The sequence below is a fragment of the Oratosquilla oratoria genome, chromosome 31 (genome assembly GCF_046742065.1).
Source record: "Oratosquilla oratoria isolate Oo_2021 chromosome 31, ASM4674206v1, whole genome shotgun sequence".
Lineage (NCBI taxonomy): Eukaryota > Metazoa > Arthropoda > Malacostraca > Stomatopoda > Squillidae > Oratosquilla > Oratosquilla oratoria.
In genome coordinates, this window is record NC_134807.1 from 2,591,993 (window position 1) to 2,609,492 (window position 17,500).

General features: G+C 42.8%; 1 protein-coding gene across 8 annotated transcripts in view; it reads right to left on the reverse strand.

Annotated features, from left to right (window-relative positions):
* LOC143041405 (uncharacterized) overlaps positions 1-17,500 on the reverse strand; it is a 435,186-nt gene that overhangs the window by 109,649 nt on the left and 308,037 nt on the right. For 6 of the 8 annotated variants that reach the window (XM_076213244.1, XM_076213241.1, XM_076213240.1 and 3 more), the window contains one exon: positions 11,202-11,331. In XM_076213244.1, the coding sequence (XP_076069359.1) occupies positions 11,202-11,204 (3 nt within the window). In that variant the 5' untranslated portion in view covers positions 11,205-11,331. Of the gene's footprint in view, positions 1-3,961; positions 4,104-11,201; positions 11,332-17,500 lie in introns of those variants that run through there. The other 2 variants (XM_076213246.1, XM_076213245.1) reach the window with 2 other exon arrangements.

The following is a 17,500-nucleotide window of genomic DNA, read 5'->3' on the forward strand; positions in this document are numbered from 1 at the left end:
GAACGTACTGTGACTTGCTGCATTGATTCTGACCCAAGGGAGTGGGCGGGATACAGGGATGACCCGTCATCCACGAGGAGCTAAGATGAGAGTGGGGGGGGAAGGGTGGTGGAGGGGAGTGGAATGGGTTGGAATAGGGACGTGCCTCTGACTTGGCTACCTCTCTTATACGGGGGAAAAATCTCTTGGTAGATAAAATAGATGAAAAAATGGGGAACCTCTGAATCAGAAATGTGTCCATGCGGTCAAATACAGACCCATGAACGGATTCTGAATGTATGAGTATAGTGTCTTCCTCGACCTGACGATTCAATTCACCCGAGAGGTGACCCGAGATGGGTGCGAGGGGGTGAAACGAAACAGAGGAACATAAAGCTCGGTTCCTAGTCCTTCGCTGTCGGGAGGCGACGTAATGCCATGCTCAGGCACGCCATGGGGAGGCACTCGCTTGCATAACGACGCGACCGTTAACAGAATTCCACGTTTGTACCGTTCGACTTTTTCTCGTTCGTTTGGGCACTGTCACCGTTTCACGGATTTTAATTCTTTTTTTTTTTAAAGATTGTCTTAATCCAACAAAAGTCAACCCACAGCGCAACGAAAGGGTTTAAATTTATCCCCCCATAAGGGATTAATCAACTTTGAGAATCGTAATTAATTCTCTCAAAACTTTTAGTTGTGATTTTTCTTCATCGATAGACAATCCACCCTTGACAATCTACAGGACAGAAGCGCTGGTGAAATGTCGGCGATAATTATATAAATTCAAAAAGAGCTCTTCCCTTATACATGCTTTGTTAAATGCGACAGCTGTCATGCAATGGTTGAGTTTGATGTGAGCTTCCTAACAACCGTATCACTCTCAATCTGAAGGTCTTATCTTGTCTTCTCATATAACCCATACTTTATGAATTGCTGTTCTTTAGTCTCCTAGAAACAACTTCAAACACTAAATTATATCGCTAAGGACCCATTATATCCAGCAGGTTTCTTTACCTGGCCTTCTTATGTATTCCATACTTTATGAATTGCTGTTCTTTAGTCTCCTAGAAACCACTTAAACACTAAATTATATCGCTTAGGATCCAGTGTATCTTCAATCTGAGGTTCTTACCTTGCCTTCTTATATATTCCATACTTTATGAATTGCTGTTCTCTAGTCTCCTAGGAACCACTTCAAACACTAAAATTACATCGCTAAGCATCCACTGACTACCACTAGATTTCAGCCTGTGGTCCCACTTTTGAAACTTCTTTGATCCCTTGGGGGGTCTCGAACCCCAAGCTGAGAATCTAACAAAAGACCGTTAGACACAACAAAGCTGAGTCTAACATTAAACCTGTTGGACACAACGGCAGTTAGTTTCTGTAGGTCCGGGTTTCCGTTTCGAAATACAATAAGTCAGACGGTCAGCCTAGCACCAGCTGTGTAGTGATACCGTGGATCACTTCAACCATCTGATGAATAACCACCTGACCAGCTGGTATCATGGGACTAGGAGACCATTAGAAAGTGAGAAGATATTTTTGTCATGAATGGTGAAAACATGGAAGAAGAAGAAGACCCAGACGGAAGGAGATACAGATCAGGAAGACTTTGAGTTAACAACAAAGACACACCCTCCACATCAGAGAAGTGGTTCATATCTTGTGGTCCATGGACTTCTTAGTGGACCACAAAGGTCTATGGGCTTCTTCGTGGACCACAAAGGTCCATGGACCATAAGTGGACCAAAATCCAAAAGTTAGTGGTATTTAGTGGATGTATAATGACCTAATTCAGTGAAAACGAGATCACCGAGGAACAGCAATCCATAAGCATGGTAGTATTACGAAACGCGTGAACAACTCCTAACCCAAATGTACCACTGACACGTTGGGTCTCCATTGCTCTTTCGCACCACGAGCATCCGGTTTCAAATCCAACGACTACATGTGCTGCAAGCTGCTCTGGACGGGCAGCCCGGGCACGTAAGGCAAAGGTGACGGCTTACATCAAAGCAAAGCGACTCCTGGGGGTTAAGTCCGTATCGATAAGATAGATAAACGCAGAAAAACCGATCTTGATTATCTCTTATTACCATGTTATAAGCTGTCATGATTATATGTGTACTCACTTGGTCTTTGGATCATGTGCTGGGCTCGTGAACGACAGCTATTTCCCTCCCGGAGGAGAGCTCAGAGCTCGTATGACCGATCTATGGGTAATGCTGTGACCTTACACGCACACACACACACACCCAACTCCCCGCCCACGGGAGTTGGAGTAACGACTCGAAGCGCAGCGATACTGATTTTTTGTTCAGCCCTAGCAAGGATTTGAACCCGGACATCCGTAGTGACAGTCGGGGACTCTACCAACCGCGCCACCGAGTCATGTGTCCGTGTGTTTACATCATTCTAACCAGCCCTACGCTCGTGAGGTTCCCCTCTCTCTCTCTCTCTCTCTCTCTCTCTCTCTCTCTCTCTCTCCTCTTAGAAACAATCCCACTCTTACACAACAACGACAACATTCCAAAATGTCCTCCCGGATCTATGGGAAGGCGCGAGGACCGTTGCCAGCCGCTGCGGGGCCAAGGGTGTCCAATCAGTCAAACCAAATCAGTCAAACCAGAGGCATCAACCATTATTATCATCATTATCATCTCCATCATCTTTGTCATTACTATTTATCATCATTTAATATTATTACAACTGAGCGAGTAACAGATATAGATGGAGATAACGGAAGAGAGAGGAAAATAGAGGAAGAGATAGATAGATAGATAGAGAGAGAGAGAGAGAGAGAGAGAGAGGAGAGAGAGAGAGAGAGAGAGAGAGAGAGAGAGAGAGAGAGAGAGAGAGAGAGAGAGAAACAAGGAGAGAGATCTGAGATCAACAGATCAACACTTCTTAACCATCCACTCACACAATATTCTTCCTTTACTCTGGTCCGTAGGGGCGTCACGCAAACCCCCTCTAGCATTCACATGACATCCCACAGGGTCCGGTCACGCCTATGACCCATTCTCAGAGTTGCGGGTTCGAATCCCGCACTCCTTTCAGATATCCAGCAGTGACTGTGTGTTACCTGGGCCCCCAACAGTGACCCCAAAGCACGAAGGGCAAAGGTGACGGCTTCGGCCGCAGCCAATCAGCGCTTCCTAGCGTGGGATCCTCACACACACACACACACACACACACACACACACACACACACACACACACACACACACACACACACACACACACGCACACACTTATAACACAATCACTATCTTAACATTGTTAATATTAAACTTTTTCGGTGCAATCAAGGTTAAATTTAACTTTTCAAGCCAAACCTGTTGATTCAGTTGGGAGGGAGTGGGAGAGGGGGGAGTGGGAGAGGGGGAGAGGGGAATGGTGGGGTAATAAACTAAAACGATCCATAGCTTTACACAATTCAATAAACATATCAATTAATTAATAAATGAATGAATAAAATACCTATATGAATGAATAAATAAATAAATAAATCGACCAAATAAAGTTAATAGAATAAATGTCAATAAATTACATAAATTACGTAAATAAAATTAAATAAATAAAGACGCCATTGGTATTTCAACACTCGTAATGAGAACAAGAAAAGACGAATAAAAATAAATTAATAAACAAAACAAAAAACAGACAAATAAAAAAAAATAATAAAATGATAAAACAAACGAATGTACTAGTACCTTCTGTCCAAATACTTGGCTACGCAACACAAAAAGACAAGTAAACAAACATTTATAAAACATTAACGAATAAAATTACATATACAAATTAAATAAGTAAAATAAATAAACTAAAGTACAATAATTAAACAAAATAATTAAAACAATAAACGGACGCACCACTCGTAACTTCGGTTCGAACTGTTGCTTACGCGACAAACACACAAAAAACAAACCAATAAACACAATAAACAAAATAAACAAAACAAAAAGTAAATTACCTAAATAAAACCAACTAAACAGATAAATCGACGCACCACTTGTAACTTTCGTTAGATCACTTGCAACCGCGACAAAGTACGAGAAAACGCGACGACGCGCTCCGCCCGGGAATCAAAGCCAAACTGTCGCTCTCCCAAAGTGCCACTCTCTGCCGCCCCGACGCCGCCGCCGCCGGTTCCTTATCGGAGCCCCACACATGACGATAAGACCCGACGGGATGGACAAGAAAACTCACGACGATCACGTGAGCGGATGATCTTTGACCGCCACGAACTTTGCAAAACTAAATAAATGAGTCACACGAAGAATTGTCACACACCCTAGAACGCCCACATGAAGAATCGTCACCCCATGAGATCCCACCTGGAGAATTGTCACCCCCAATACGCCGAATATCAACAGTGGAATAAAGGTTAGGTTGGGTTACGTTAGGTTAGGTTAGGTTGAATGAGGGTTATGCTTGATGTCATCAACTTATACAACCGAAGAATCGTAAATCCAGTATGGCCCACATGAAGAATTGTCGCCCTAGGATAGACCACGTGAAGTATGATCCCCCTAGGATAGCCCATATGAAGAATTGTCACTCTAGGATATCCCACGTGAAGAATTGTCACCCTGTCGAAGTCAGGGATGACAATTCTTCATGTGATCCAAATAAATAAATAAATAAATAAATACATAAATATCATATAGTTTCATAACTGATCCTTCTAAAGCTTGGCCACAGTTTTCAGGACTTGTAAACATCCTAAGCATCTTCGCCACTTCTACCCAAAAGTATAGCATCTCTTCCTTCCAAGTTTCTTTTTCATTTCTTTTTACTGAATCGAATTCTATAATTACCTCTTCCTCCCACTTATTTCCTCTTCCACATTCCACATCCGACCTAGTTATGGACCAATAGGTCTCCTGTCTGCATGCTCCTCCTTTGTAATCCTTTGTTTCTACCTACACTCTCGCCCAATCTTCCTTCGCCCTCTCTCTTGCTCTCACTCTCTCGCAATATTTGTTAAAGTAACATTTTCTATAAGTCGTAAATTACATTCGCACTACAGCACTCCTACATGCACGAACCCACAAAGGAAGCTACACAACCTCAAGTGAGTTATTTCCAACAAGCCCCTTGAATTTCAGGCTGATCCAAGCGGAATTCGAACTGACATCCTTGTCCAAAAAGTCCACTGCTCTACCGACTACGCTACAGCGGCGACTCCCACGCTCCTTTACTCTATCCGCTTCCACCCTCACCCTTGACCTCTCGCCTCATTCACGACCTCTCTCTGTCTCTGACCTCTTCTCCTGATGACCCTGCTTAATCTAGGTGTTGACCTCCCCACTCACTCATGACCTCTGTGACCTCATCTTCTTCATGACCTTTTCTTCTCCTCGTGACCCCTACCCTCTCCGTGACCCTGCCTAGCCTAGGTGGTGACCTCTCCACTCAATCATGACCTTCATGTTCTTGTGACCTCTGACCTTAATCATGACCTTGGATGACCTCTCCAATCGCTTGTTACGTAACCTCTTTCTCTCTCTCTCTCTCTCTCTCTCTCTCTCTATCGCGACATCTCCCCCATGTTCTCGAACTCTTTCTTCGGTGGTAACTTCGATTCGTTCTCATTAGCCTTCTCCTTTCCACCCTGGGAGCAGCTTTGGTTACCCAGGTGAATACCACAACCCTTTTACAACAGTGCACATCCACATTTTTTATTATTATTATTAATTATTATTATTATTATTATTATTATTATTATTATTATTACTTTTTTTTTTTTTTTTTTTTTTTTTTTTTTTTTTTTTTTTTTTTTTTTTTTTTTTTTTTTTTTTTTTTTTTTTTTTTTTTTTTTTTTTTTTTTTTTGCAGAGGAACAATTCTCCAGTGATCATCCCTCTCCTAATATTAGCCAGAGATGTAGAGAGCAATCCCGGGCCCACCAAAAAATGCAAATGCCCAACACACTCCAAACCCATCACCTCAAGCTGACAGACAAAGGGCTCAGTTCAGGGACCACTCAGTGCAAAAACTGGGTCCACCTCACTTGCACAACACTTGTTGACATGAAACAATACACAAACACCTGGACCTGTTCTATTTGACCCCCCATAACCTCACTCCCACCATCCCAACCCCAGCCTGTAACTTTACCCACACCCTTGCCATCCCCTTTCCCTCTCCCGCCCTGCCCTCCTCCCCAAATAGTCTTCCTCCTCCTCCTGACCCAGAGCTTAATCCTTCCCCGTTAGTACCCTAACCTCGTACAACAACCTACAACACATAGGGAACACACAACGTCAACATCTTACAACATAACACTGATGGCATAAACACAAAAAAACATGAACTAGAACACTTTCTCAAACAACACAACATAGTAGAAATACAAAAGGACACGGAAAGAAAATCAAGAAAAATAGTTATAGGCGAGACCTGAAAAAGAACAGCATTCCCCACAGAGTAATAGACATTTGGAACAAGTTAGATGAGAAAGTGGTGTGTGCAAAAACAATACATGAATTTAAAAACAGTCTAGATAAAATGAGATATGAACACGGGACACCACGAGCATAGCTCCCCTTCCCGTAAAATACAACTAGGTAAATACACATTGCCATCATACAAGCAACAAAACTATGACACTCCTAAAAAACATCCTCATTTCATAATCTCACCACCCTTAGACACAACCAGACTGATGGCAACTGTGATGGACTTATCACCACAATGGAAATAAGCTTACATGCTTTTTTTTTGTTATCCTCAACAATTGTAATTGTTATTTTGAACTATGTGTTCTCGTCATTATCTGCACTTCATGTATATTGATTCTTTGCCAAATAAACTTACTTACTTACACCCTCATCCAATAGTCCATCTGCTTCATGGACACAAGTGCCACCACCGAAACCCTCCTCCCTACCATAGATAACAACACAGAAACCAGAAGAGGCTGGATGACCGCATTGTGAACAGCTGCCCAGGATGTAACACTTCACCCCATACCATACAACACATAATGGAAGACTGCATTATACACAATCATGCACGCAAACAACACAACATACGCTCTATAAAGGATTTGTGGGAAAACCCAGTTTCGGCTATGGCATTCCTTGGGGAGACGGGACTGCTCGGACAGACAGTCTAGGGAACGACAACAACAACAACAACAACACCACAGAAACCAAATCAATACAAATCCGAACAGGTAACAAATCCACGATGGCAATCGCTAATGTGTACATCCCCTCCCCCTCTAATCATCCCCCACAGTTCCAAATACCTTTAGGCCTAACCTTAACCAAATTACCACCATCCCTAACCTTATCCTGAGTGGTGACTTCAACACCAAGTCATTGGCCTGGTGCATCAACAACCCTGACACGGACAGGGGATTTGATCCACAAACACATCTTGACTCAATGACCATCTTGAACAACACCCATAATCACACACATATCTCCCCTCATCAAGTCCTCCACACCCTCTCCTCTCCTGACATCATCTTCTGTTCCCCCTGCCTAACACCAGCAATTTCATAGAAAGTGGTCGGAGCTCTCAGATCTAACCACCTTCCAACTATTATCACCAACAAAACACAATGCATCCCAGTTCACCACAGACACACATACACCAATTACAAGAGAGCAAACTGGGAATCTTTCAGTAAAGAGACAGAACAGCAATTTGTGACACAAAATGGTACACCAACCACAGACACAGACGCTGCTGTGCATCCTTCCAATATAATCATACAAAATGCAGACAAGAAATACATCCCCAGAGGCAACAGAAAATCATAACCTCAACTTCATACCAGAAATCCAAGGCCTCTTCAGACAACCCGATGCACATAAACACCTATCCCTCAGAATATAGCACATCAAATACAAGCACTAAATAGATTAACAGCAACACACATGAACAAAAAACACAAAATTGGCAAACATTTGTCAACACACTTAATCACGAACAAAAAACACAAAATAGGCAAACATTTGTCATCACACTTAATCATGAAACAAACACAAGAAACTGTACAAGACATTCAACAGCATTACACTATCCAACAGTAACACAACACACTCTCACACAGCAATAACCACAACAGTCAACTTACCCTCAAACAGACAACAAGCAAACACACTCATAAATCATTTTGCACAGACAAGCCATCTCACCCCTCACCCTGATGACCAATGCATCATTCAACATAAGAAAGACTTCCCCACAGACCCAGACTACACACCCTTCATAGACAGCCAGATGAAACATATAATCCATAACCTCAAGCACTCATCTGCCTGTGGCCCTGACAACATAAGTAACATCCACCTAAAACACATTGGACCACATGGCATACACACACTCACCAACATTGCAAACTACAGCTACTTCCATAACACTATACCCGACATCAGGAAGCACGGGAAAATCATCACCATCTCCAAATCCAACAAAGACCTAACAGCTCCAACATCACACCTCCCAATCACACTTCTCTGCACCCCTTCCAAAGTCGTAGAATGCCTCATACTACAACTCGTCACACCAGATACCCTCCTTGCTGAATCACAACATGGTTTTAGACCACTACACTCCACAATTACTCTTCTGATTAACATCACACAAAGAATTTTCAATGGCATAAATTCAGAGAAGCCACCACACCGAACAGCTCTCATAACACTACACATCAGTAAAGTTTTTGGTGCCATCCCTCTGACCCAATCTCACAAACAAAATATATAAGACAGGCATGCAAAATAATACCAAGAACAGAGTACCACAGAGCTCAGTTCTATCCTCAACACTCTTTAATTTATACATGTATGATATACCCACACCCAATGCCTGTGAAATACAAATCTCTTCTTACACAGATGACATACCAATTACGTGCACAAACCATGATGCAGACAAAGCTCCACAAATACTACAACCATACCTCAATACCTGGTTTACTACAAATAGACTCAAAATAGCCCCAACCAAATCTACAGCCACACTTCTCACCAATGGCAGAACACAAATACATACCACACCATTATATCAACAACACCCTCTTACCACACACACATACACCCAAGATTCTTGGCATAACATATGATACATCCATGTCATTCAAACAACACATCACAAACAAAGACTAGATGCACACAATTGCAGGAACAACATTTGAAATGGGTGGGAATGTTTTTGTAACTTGTCCTTTTTGGCTAAAGGGGGAAAGAAGCCTTGGTATATGTATGTATGTATGTATGTATGTATATAAACAATGCATATGGTGAATTATGCAAGCCTCGGATGGGCCCCTAATTTCACTAAGACATACCAAAACACCCTTCAGACCATACAAAACAAAGTCCTAAAGACAATTACAGCCTGCATAAATGCAACACCCACAAACAATTTACACCATGAAAAGAAAGTCCTCAAAGGCAAGGATCACCTTGACATGAGAGGCACACAAACACCTGGCACAACCTCAACAAACACAGCACACCCACTACACTATACAGTATAACAGAACACCCGCACATGCCAAGAAACATCAAAACAACACCCAAATACCTATATCACACACATATACTCTCTTCTCTTCCTCCACAACCACCAGACACCAGCCTCCAGAAGCATATCCATTTCCATATCACTCACTGCTCCATCAAAAAATTGAAAGACAATGTCAATATCCAAGTCCAAACTATTTCAGCGAGACCCCCTGATATCCATCCCTCTGAATCCACTCTCACCCAAAAGGACAGTCCACCTAACCAGACTGCAATGCAGCCACCATCCAACCCTTCTACGCTAACAAAAGAGCCTGGATGACCACATCACAGATAACTATCCAGGATGCAACACTTCACCCCATACTATGCGACACATTATGGAAGATTGCACTGTACACAATCATGCATGCCAATAACATAATATATACTCTATAAAGAATTTATTGGAAAACCCAGTTCCAGTTGTTGTATTCCTCAAGGAGATGAGACTGCTCAGCCAGAAAGTCCAGGGAATGAAAACAACAACTTTTTGTGTGGTTGTGCATCTTCACACTCTATAAATTCACTGTCCTTGCACAGATTTTCTATATTTTGTTTCACTCTTCAAGCTATAACACCTATACATCTTTCATCCAATGCCAAGCCTTCTGCAAAGTGCCACAGAGGTGTTTTAATTCTAGGACAAAAAACTGGAAATCACTCAGAGGACTGAGGCAAGCAAAGGCAAGATTGTGTGCATCACAATTATAACCTTGATTATTACTTTGCAAACTACCACAAACTGTGGTACTTATGTTGTAAATACATACATATACCAAAAGGCCTTTTCACCCTTATAAAAGGGGCAACCAAGATAAAACAAACACTCGTCCTTCACCCATCCCACATCCAACCAAAACTCATTTGTTGTCACTCATGTCTTAGCTTCCTGTGGACGAAGGGTCATCCCTTGTCCCCGTCCATTACTCGGGTTAGAAGGAGCACATCATGACAAAGTACTTCCACAACAAATCTGAGGCTTTGTGCATACATACATATACCAAAGGCTTTTTCCCCCTTACAAGGGACACAGCCAAAAAACAAAGTCATAAAGGCCACCCCACCCATTCCATCCCCACATACTCCACTCCCATCCACCCCCTTCACTCCCTCATATCTTGGCTCCTCCTGGATGATGGATCAACCCTGCATCTCACCAACTGCCCTGGGTTAGAAGCAGTGCCACATGACACAGCACATCCACAGCAAGGCCACTTCACTTAATAGGTGACCCCCCTCTCTGTCCCCCCATGGGGCTTGGTACACAAACAATAATCTTTTCACAATTGATACAGTGCAACAAAGAAAGACACCAAACACCTCATCTTACATTAACCCATCTTAGCCATGCCCAGACAAAAATATCTCTACCTTGAGTGACTTATGGCTATCCAGTGATCACAGGTCTTGTGCAAGACATCTGAGACAACAAACTGATGGATTAATCCATCTAGGATGCACTAAGGACCTCAAACCTATTTTTCCCATTGAATTAAGTATTCAACTTATGCAAATTCACACTTTGCAACAATTTTCCGTAACACATCCATTATATATAGAAAAATAAGTGAACTCCACACAATCACATCTTAATATGTTACCCACATACTCAATGTGGCACTCATGTGATTAATACAGCATCCACCTCTTTTGTAAATACTAATAATGTGAGCAAAGTACTTACCATGTTGACACCTCTCGTGGCAAGGGCGAGGGCAGGTGGCGTGCCATGTCCGTGGGTGTCTGTTGGCGTGTCTGGACTGAACACCGAATCATGCGAGACACTTAATCCCTGGTTGTAGGGGCCTGTGCTTCTGTAAAGAAATATGCAAGAAACAGGCTCCATTAGGCACTTGTTAAGAATTTTCTTAAAGCAACTACAAAGCCCTCTGTGAGGGGTACTGTCCTAGCCTCCCAATAGGGGGGAGGGGGGGAGTGTGATGTTTAACCATATCATCAATAACACTGGGAATCTACATTACTATGTCTATCCACTAGCAGGAACAATAATGTGATGATTCTACAAGATGGATATTGGTAAGGTTCATACCCTACCACCATCTCCAACACCCATTAACATGGCTAGGCTACAGTCAGGCCACCATCCAACCCTTCTAAATTACCAGAGATGGCTAGATGACCACATCGTAGACAACTGTCCAGGATGTAACACTTCACCCCGTATTATACAACACATTATGGAAGACTGCATTGTACACAATTATGACCACCAATTGGGCGAGATGCAGAGACGACCCATCATCCAGGTGGAGCTGAGAAAAGAGGGAGGGAGGGGTGGTGAATGGGAGTGGAGTACTGTATGTGGGGATGAAATGGGTGAGATTGGATTTATGCCTTTGACTTTAACTACCTCCCTTGTACATATACCATACATATACCAAAGGCTTTTTCCCCCCTTACAAGGGAGGTAGCCAAAAAACAAAGGCATAAAAATCACTCCACCCATTCCATCCCCAGCATACTCCACTCCCCTCCACCCTCTTCCTTCCCTCTTATCTTGGCCAGTAGGTACCTCCCTTGTAAGGGAGAAAAAGCCGTTAGTATTTGCATGTGTCAATCATTAGCTGCTCCCCTCTTCTTCCTAATATCCTGTAACATAGATACAGCTTCCACACACAATACAGACAGCAGTTCATTGTTTCTTCCCAGAAATATCTGAAGGAAGGCACCAGGAGCCACTACCAGTTCACTTGATTTGAGTTGAGAGGTAAATAATGTTCTCTATCCCTGGCAACTTTTCAACTTTTGATAAATGGTATTCAGTGCCAGCACTGCTTTATGCCAGATACCAGACAGAAACTGTAATGTCTCGAAAAAGATCAGGAAGGAGCATGGCCATCAAATCTCTCCTGCTTGTCATACTACAACATGTATGATAGGTTTGCACACACAGATATTAGGAAATCACATGGCATCTCCTGCTTCCTGGAACAATCTAGAACTCACTTATGACTGATTGCTAGCTGCCATAGCCATCATGATTGTAGTACTATGACATGTATATTTGCATGTGTAAGCTCTATCTAGTACATACCAAGAGCCTTTTTCCCCCTTATAAGGGAGGTAGCCAAGTCTGAGGAACATGCCCACTCCCACCCACTCCACTCCCACCCACCACCCTGGGTCAGAAGCAATGCAGCAAGACACAGTTACTACCACCTAAATCAAGATTCTTGGAATTAGGGCTACCATCCTCCACTGTATGTGTCATGAAGTCAAATGTGCAATCCAAGAATTTGGTGTAGTAATCAATGGAACTCAAGATATTCATGGTGATGAACAGTAATGTGTTTGCAATTGATACATTACCAAGGCATTGATAATAAAAGAAAAAAATTCCTCATACTGTACAAGGTGAATTTAACCACTGGTAATTCCTGGAGCAAAAATATTGCTTGAAATACTCATTAGACTTGAGCTTGTGCTGTCCAGTTAACATCATTCCCAGGCATACAATCAAACATACAATGGCACAGGCGATGCCAGGTACCAGTATAAGAGCCGTCAGGTGGGATTGAATGGTCACAACCAGAAGGATTTTATGTCCACTACAGTGCACATGCCACTCACTCAGTTACATCTAAAACAAAACATTGTAGATGGCAAGGAATACATTGGATAATGTCCAAAAACTGGAGCACCTGGCCAAGGACTGGAAGATTCAAGAGTATATACTTAACAATATACCTAATCAATCAATCCATCCCTGGTCTCTTGCAAAAGACCTGCAGCCTTCAGGTAACTGGTAACAGCCCCTGAGATTCTCAAGGATGCTTGGCCTCAAAAGTCCAGCACCTGATACATCCAATCATGATGCTTACTGGCACTGTTGATGGTGATGTGGTCAAAAGATACCCTGAACATTACAATTTGCATTTATTCAGACTGCAGTTTCACCACAGTCTTGGAACATATGTTGGACTTGTGATCAACAGCTATTAACCTCCCTGATGGGAGGTCAGAGCTCATACATGGCCTGATCTATGGATAATGTCACGACCTTACAAACCCAAGTCATTGCCTAGCAGAGTTGTTGTTGTTGTCGTTCCCTAGACTGTCTGTCCGAGCAGTCCCGTCTCCCCAAGGAATGCTACAGCCGAAACTGGGTTTTCCCACAAATCCTTTATAGAGTGTATGTTGTGTTGTTTGCGTGCATGATTGTGTGTAATGCAGTCTTCCATTATGTGTTGTATGGTATGGGGTGAAGTGTTACATCCTAGCAGAATTGGAGAGCTGGCTTGCAGTGTGGTGATGCCGAAATTTTCAACCCTGGATGGAACTAAAACATACATATACCAAAGGCTTTTGTCCCCCTTATAAAGGGAAGCTCGCTGGCTGAGCGGGTTAGGGCGTCATTACTTGCGGCAAAGGTCGAGGTGAGGGCAGTTCAAATCCTGTCACCAGCGAAATTGAACCAAGGGCATGGTTCATTAAACTTCACGCTACAAAGCCCTCTGTGAGGGGCACCATCCTAGCCTCCTGATAGGGGGGGAGTGTGTGATGTTAAATCATATCATCATCATAAAGGAGGTAGCCAAAAGACAAGGGCATAAAAACCACTCCCACCCATTCCATCCCTATCACACTCCACTCCCCACCACCCTCTTCCCTACTCAAACATGGATCACTGAATTAGCGGTCAGGCATGGTATCACCACACCATCAAGCAGTACTGCCAGACACTGCTGCTGAATACTAGAAAATGTTCGAAGGGATGAATTTAGAAATGAGGCAAATATTTCCATTTGTGGAAAAAATTGCCAAGACTGTTCATGATCTCAACAGCCTGTTCATGCTCAGGTGAACATTCCTTTAGTCCTTTACAAAGACTGAAGACATTTTTCAGGTCTTATATGATGTAGAATCAACCTAACACACACTCATGTCTTGTATACATCAATATCACCCGACAAGCTTTAGTTCTGTCACCAAAGTCAGGGAATTCATTGATCAAGAGGCTAAGACTCGCAATAACATTTTAAGTCACTGAGGCCCAGAGATTCTAACATGATGTGAGCATATGTTATATACATGCTCTATACTACTTATCATCAATCTTCATACATATACAATTAATGAATGTGATAAAATTATTTTAATGATGTCAATGCCAACTGTACAAACAATATTAACTTTATTCACCTTTACAAGCAAAATCTGCATCATCCAGGCAAAGTTTACAGGTATCAGTAACTTGTAAAATAAATTTAATTTTCCTAAAATTCTTGTCCACAGACCCCATTCCCCCAAACTCTAAGAAACAAGTTACACAGTTACACCACTGACATGAATACACAGACAACAGTCCAACCGTTCTTCCTGGAGAGATCTATAGGAAGGTCCAAAGACCGTTATCAACCACTGTGGAGCTATGGGTTTCCAGCCTGTGAAACTTAGGTGACAATTATCATTATCATCATTGCTTCTGACCCAGAGCAGTTGGCGGATGCAGGGATGACCCGTCATCCATGAGGAGCCGAGATAGGAGGGGTGGAAGGGGTGGTAGAGGGGAGTGAAATAGGCGGGAATAGATACATGCCTTTGATTTTAGCTACCTCCCTTATAAGGGGGGAAAAAGCCCTTGGTATATAGATAGATAGATTAGTTATCATCATATTTCCTACATCAGGGTCCTGACTCAGTGGTCACAAGCAAGAATGGTATCTACCACAGGAGGTCAGACATGTGGGTTCGAATACTGACGATGGTGCACGGATTAGGAAGGACATCATCCACACTAACTAATGATCCACAAATGCCTAAACCGAAGTCCTTTGATAAGGCACCGTCTTAGCTCTGAACAAGGGAGTTATGGTGTAATGCAGAATCATAATGTCTGCAACAAGTATTCTTTCAGTATCTGAAATGGGTGTATACAGTAAAACCTCGATATAACAGATCTCAATATACCAGATATCAGATATAACGTACAAAAAATCTGACCGGACAAACCCTCGCTATAATGGATCTCAATATACCAGATATTGGATACAACGGAAAAAAATATGATCAGACAAACCCTCGCTATAACAGATTTTCCTCCATTACTGCAAGGGATCCTCAGTTATAATGGATCTTTGGATATAACCACAGACCCCTGTCCCTATATCGTCTGTTATATAGAGGGTTTACTGTAATTTCCAATCCTACTAATTTCTAATACCGGACAAACTTCGGTATATAACAGATCTGTCCGGTATTTCCATCAGATATAACAGATCCTCGGTGTTATAACGGATCTTCGGATATAATGACAGACCTGTCCCCATACTGTCCGTTATAGTGAGGGTTTACTGTACTTTAAAGATTTCATTTTAATACCAAATAAACACACCACCACTGGGTTGACTCTACACAGAAAGAAGACTCTACTGGATGCTCCTCGGTGCTGGACCCAAGCTTAAACTACATACATACATACATACATATACCAAGGCTTTTTCCCCCTTACAAGGGGGGTAGCCAAAAAGAATAAGGCATAAAAACATTCCCACCCATTCCATCCCTGAATACACTCCACACCCCTCCACACTCCTCTTATCTTAGCACCTCCTGAATGACGGGTCATCCCTGCACCTTGTCCACTGCCCTGGGTCAGAAGCTTAAACTAAACAAGATAATAATAAATGTTGCCTTGAGGTCCACAGGCTGGAAACCCACAGTACCAGAGAGGCTGGCAAAGGTCCTCATGCGCTTCTGCCAATCTTATTAGAAAGAAACTTTAGATCAGTGGTCCTTAACCAGAGGTGCTCACACCCCTAGATGGGTTCCTAAGGAAAACCCTAGATCGGTTCCTAGGGAGATCCCTAGATTGGTTTCTAGGGGGAACCCTAGATTGGTTCCTAGGGAGATCTCTAGATTGGTTCCTAGGGGGATCCATAGATTGGTTCCTAGGGGGATCCATAGATTGGTTCCTAGGGAGATCCCTAGATTGGTTCCTAGGGGGATCCCTAGATTGGTTCCTAGGGGGATCCCTAGATTGGTTCCTAGGGGGATCCATAGATTGGTTCCTAGGGGGATCCATAGATTGGTTCCTAGGGGGATCCATAGATTGGTTCCTAGGGGGATCCCTAGATTGGTTCCTAGGGGGATCCCTAGATTGGTTCCTAGGGGGATCCCTAGATTGGTTCCTAGGGGGATCCATAGATTGGTTCCTAGGGAGATCCCTAGATCGGTTCCTAGGGGGAACCCTAGATTGGTTCCTAGGGGGAACCCTAGATTGGTTCCTAGGGGGAACCCTAGATCGGTACCTAGGGAAAACCCTACATCAGTTCCTAGGGGTTCAGCTATGTGAATAAAGATTAAAAATACAATGTTTTTTGTTATTTACACATAATAGCAATGTTATTTCCTTTGATTAATTCTAAAAGAGGGTGCAAACAAGGAAAAAGGTTTAGAACCACTGCTTTTGACTGTTGTCTGTGTTGTGTGAGTGTGAGACTGCCATCCACTGAAAGCAGTAGCAGAAGAGGTACAGTTGCCAGTTACTAACTTTATGTAAGTACATACATACATACATATATATATACCAATGGCTTTTTCCCTCTTACAAGGGAGGTAGCCAAAGTCAAAAGACATAATTCCACTCCCACCCACTCCACTCCCATTCACCACCACCCCCTCCCTCCCTCCCTCTCTCATCTTGGCTCCTCCTGGATGATGGGTCATCCCTGCATCCTGCCCACCATCCTGGGTCAGAGGCAATGCAGCAAGACACACACAGCACATCCACAGCTAAGCCACTTCATTTAATTGACAACCCATTCCTCTGTCTTCTCACTTAGGACAACAATCAATCCACCTCACCACCATATATATCCTAATTCTGATGAAGTTGGTTCCATCCGAGTAGGTAACATCCATATTTCAGACCACATAGCTATCCATACAATTATTTCCACCAACTCCACCTTTACTTCCACCAACAGAAGAACACTGAGAATACAAAGCTCACTGGCTGAG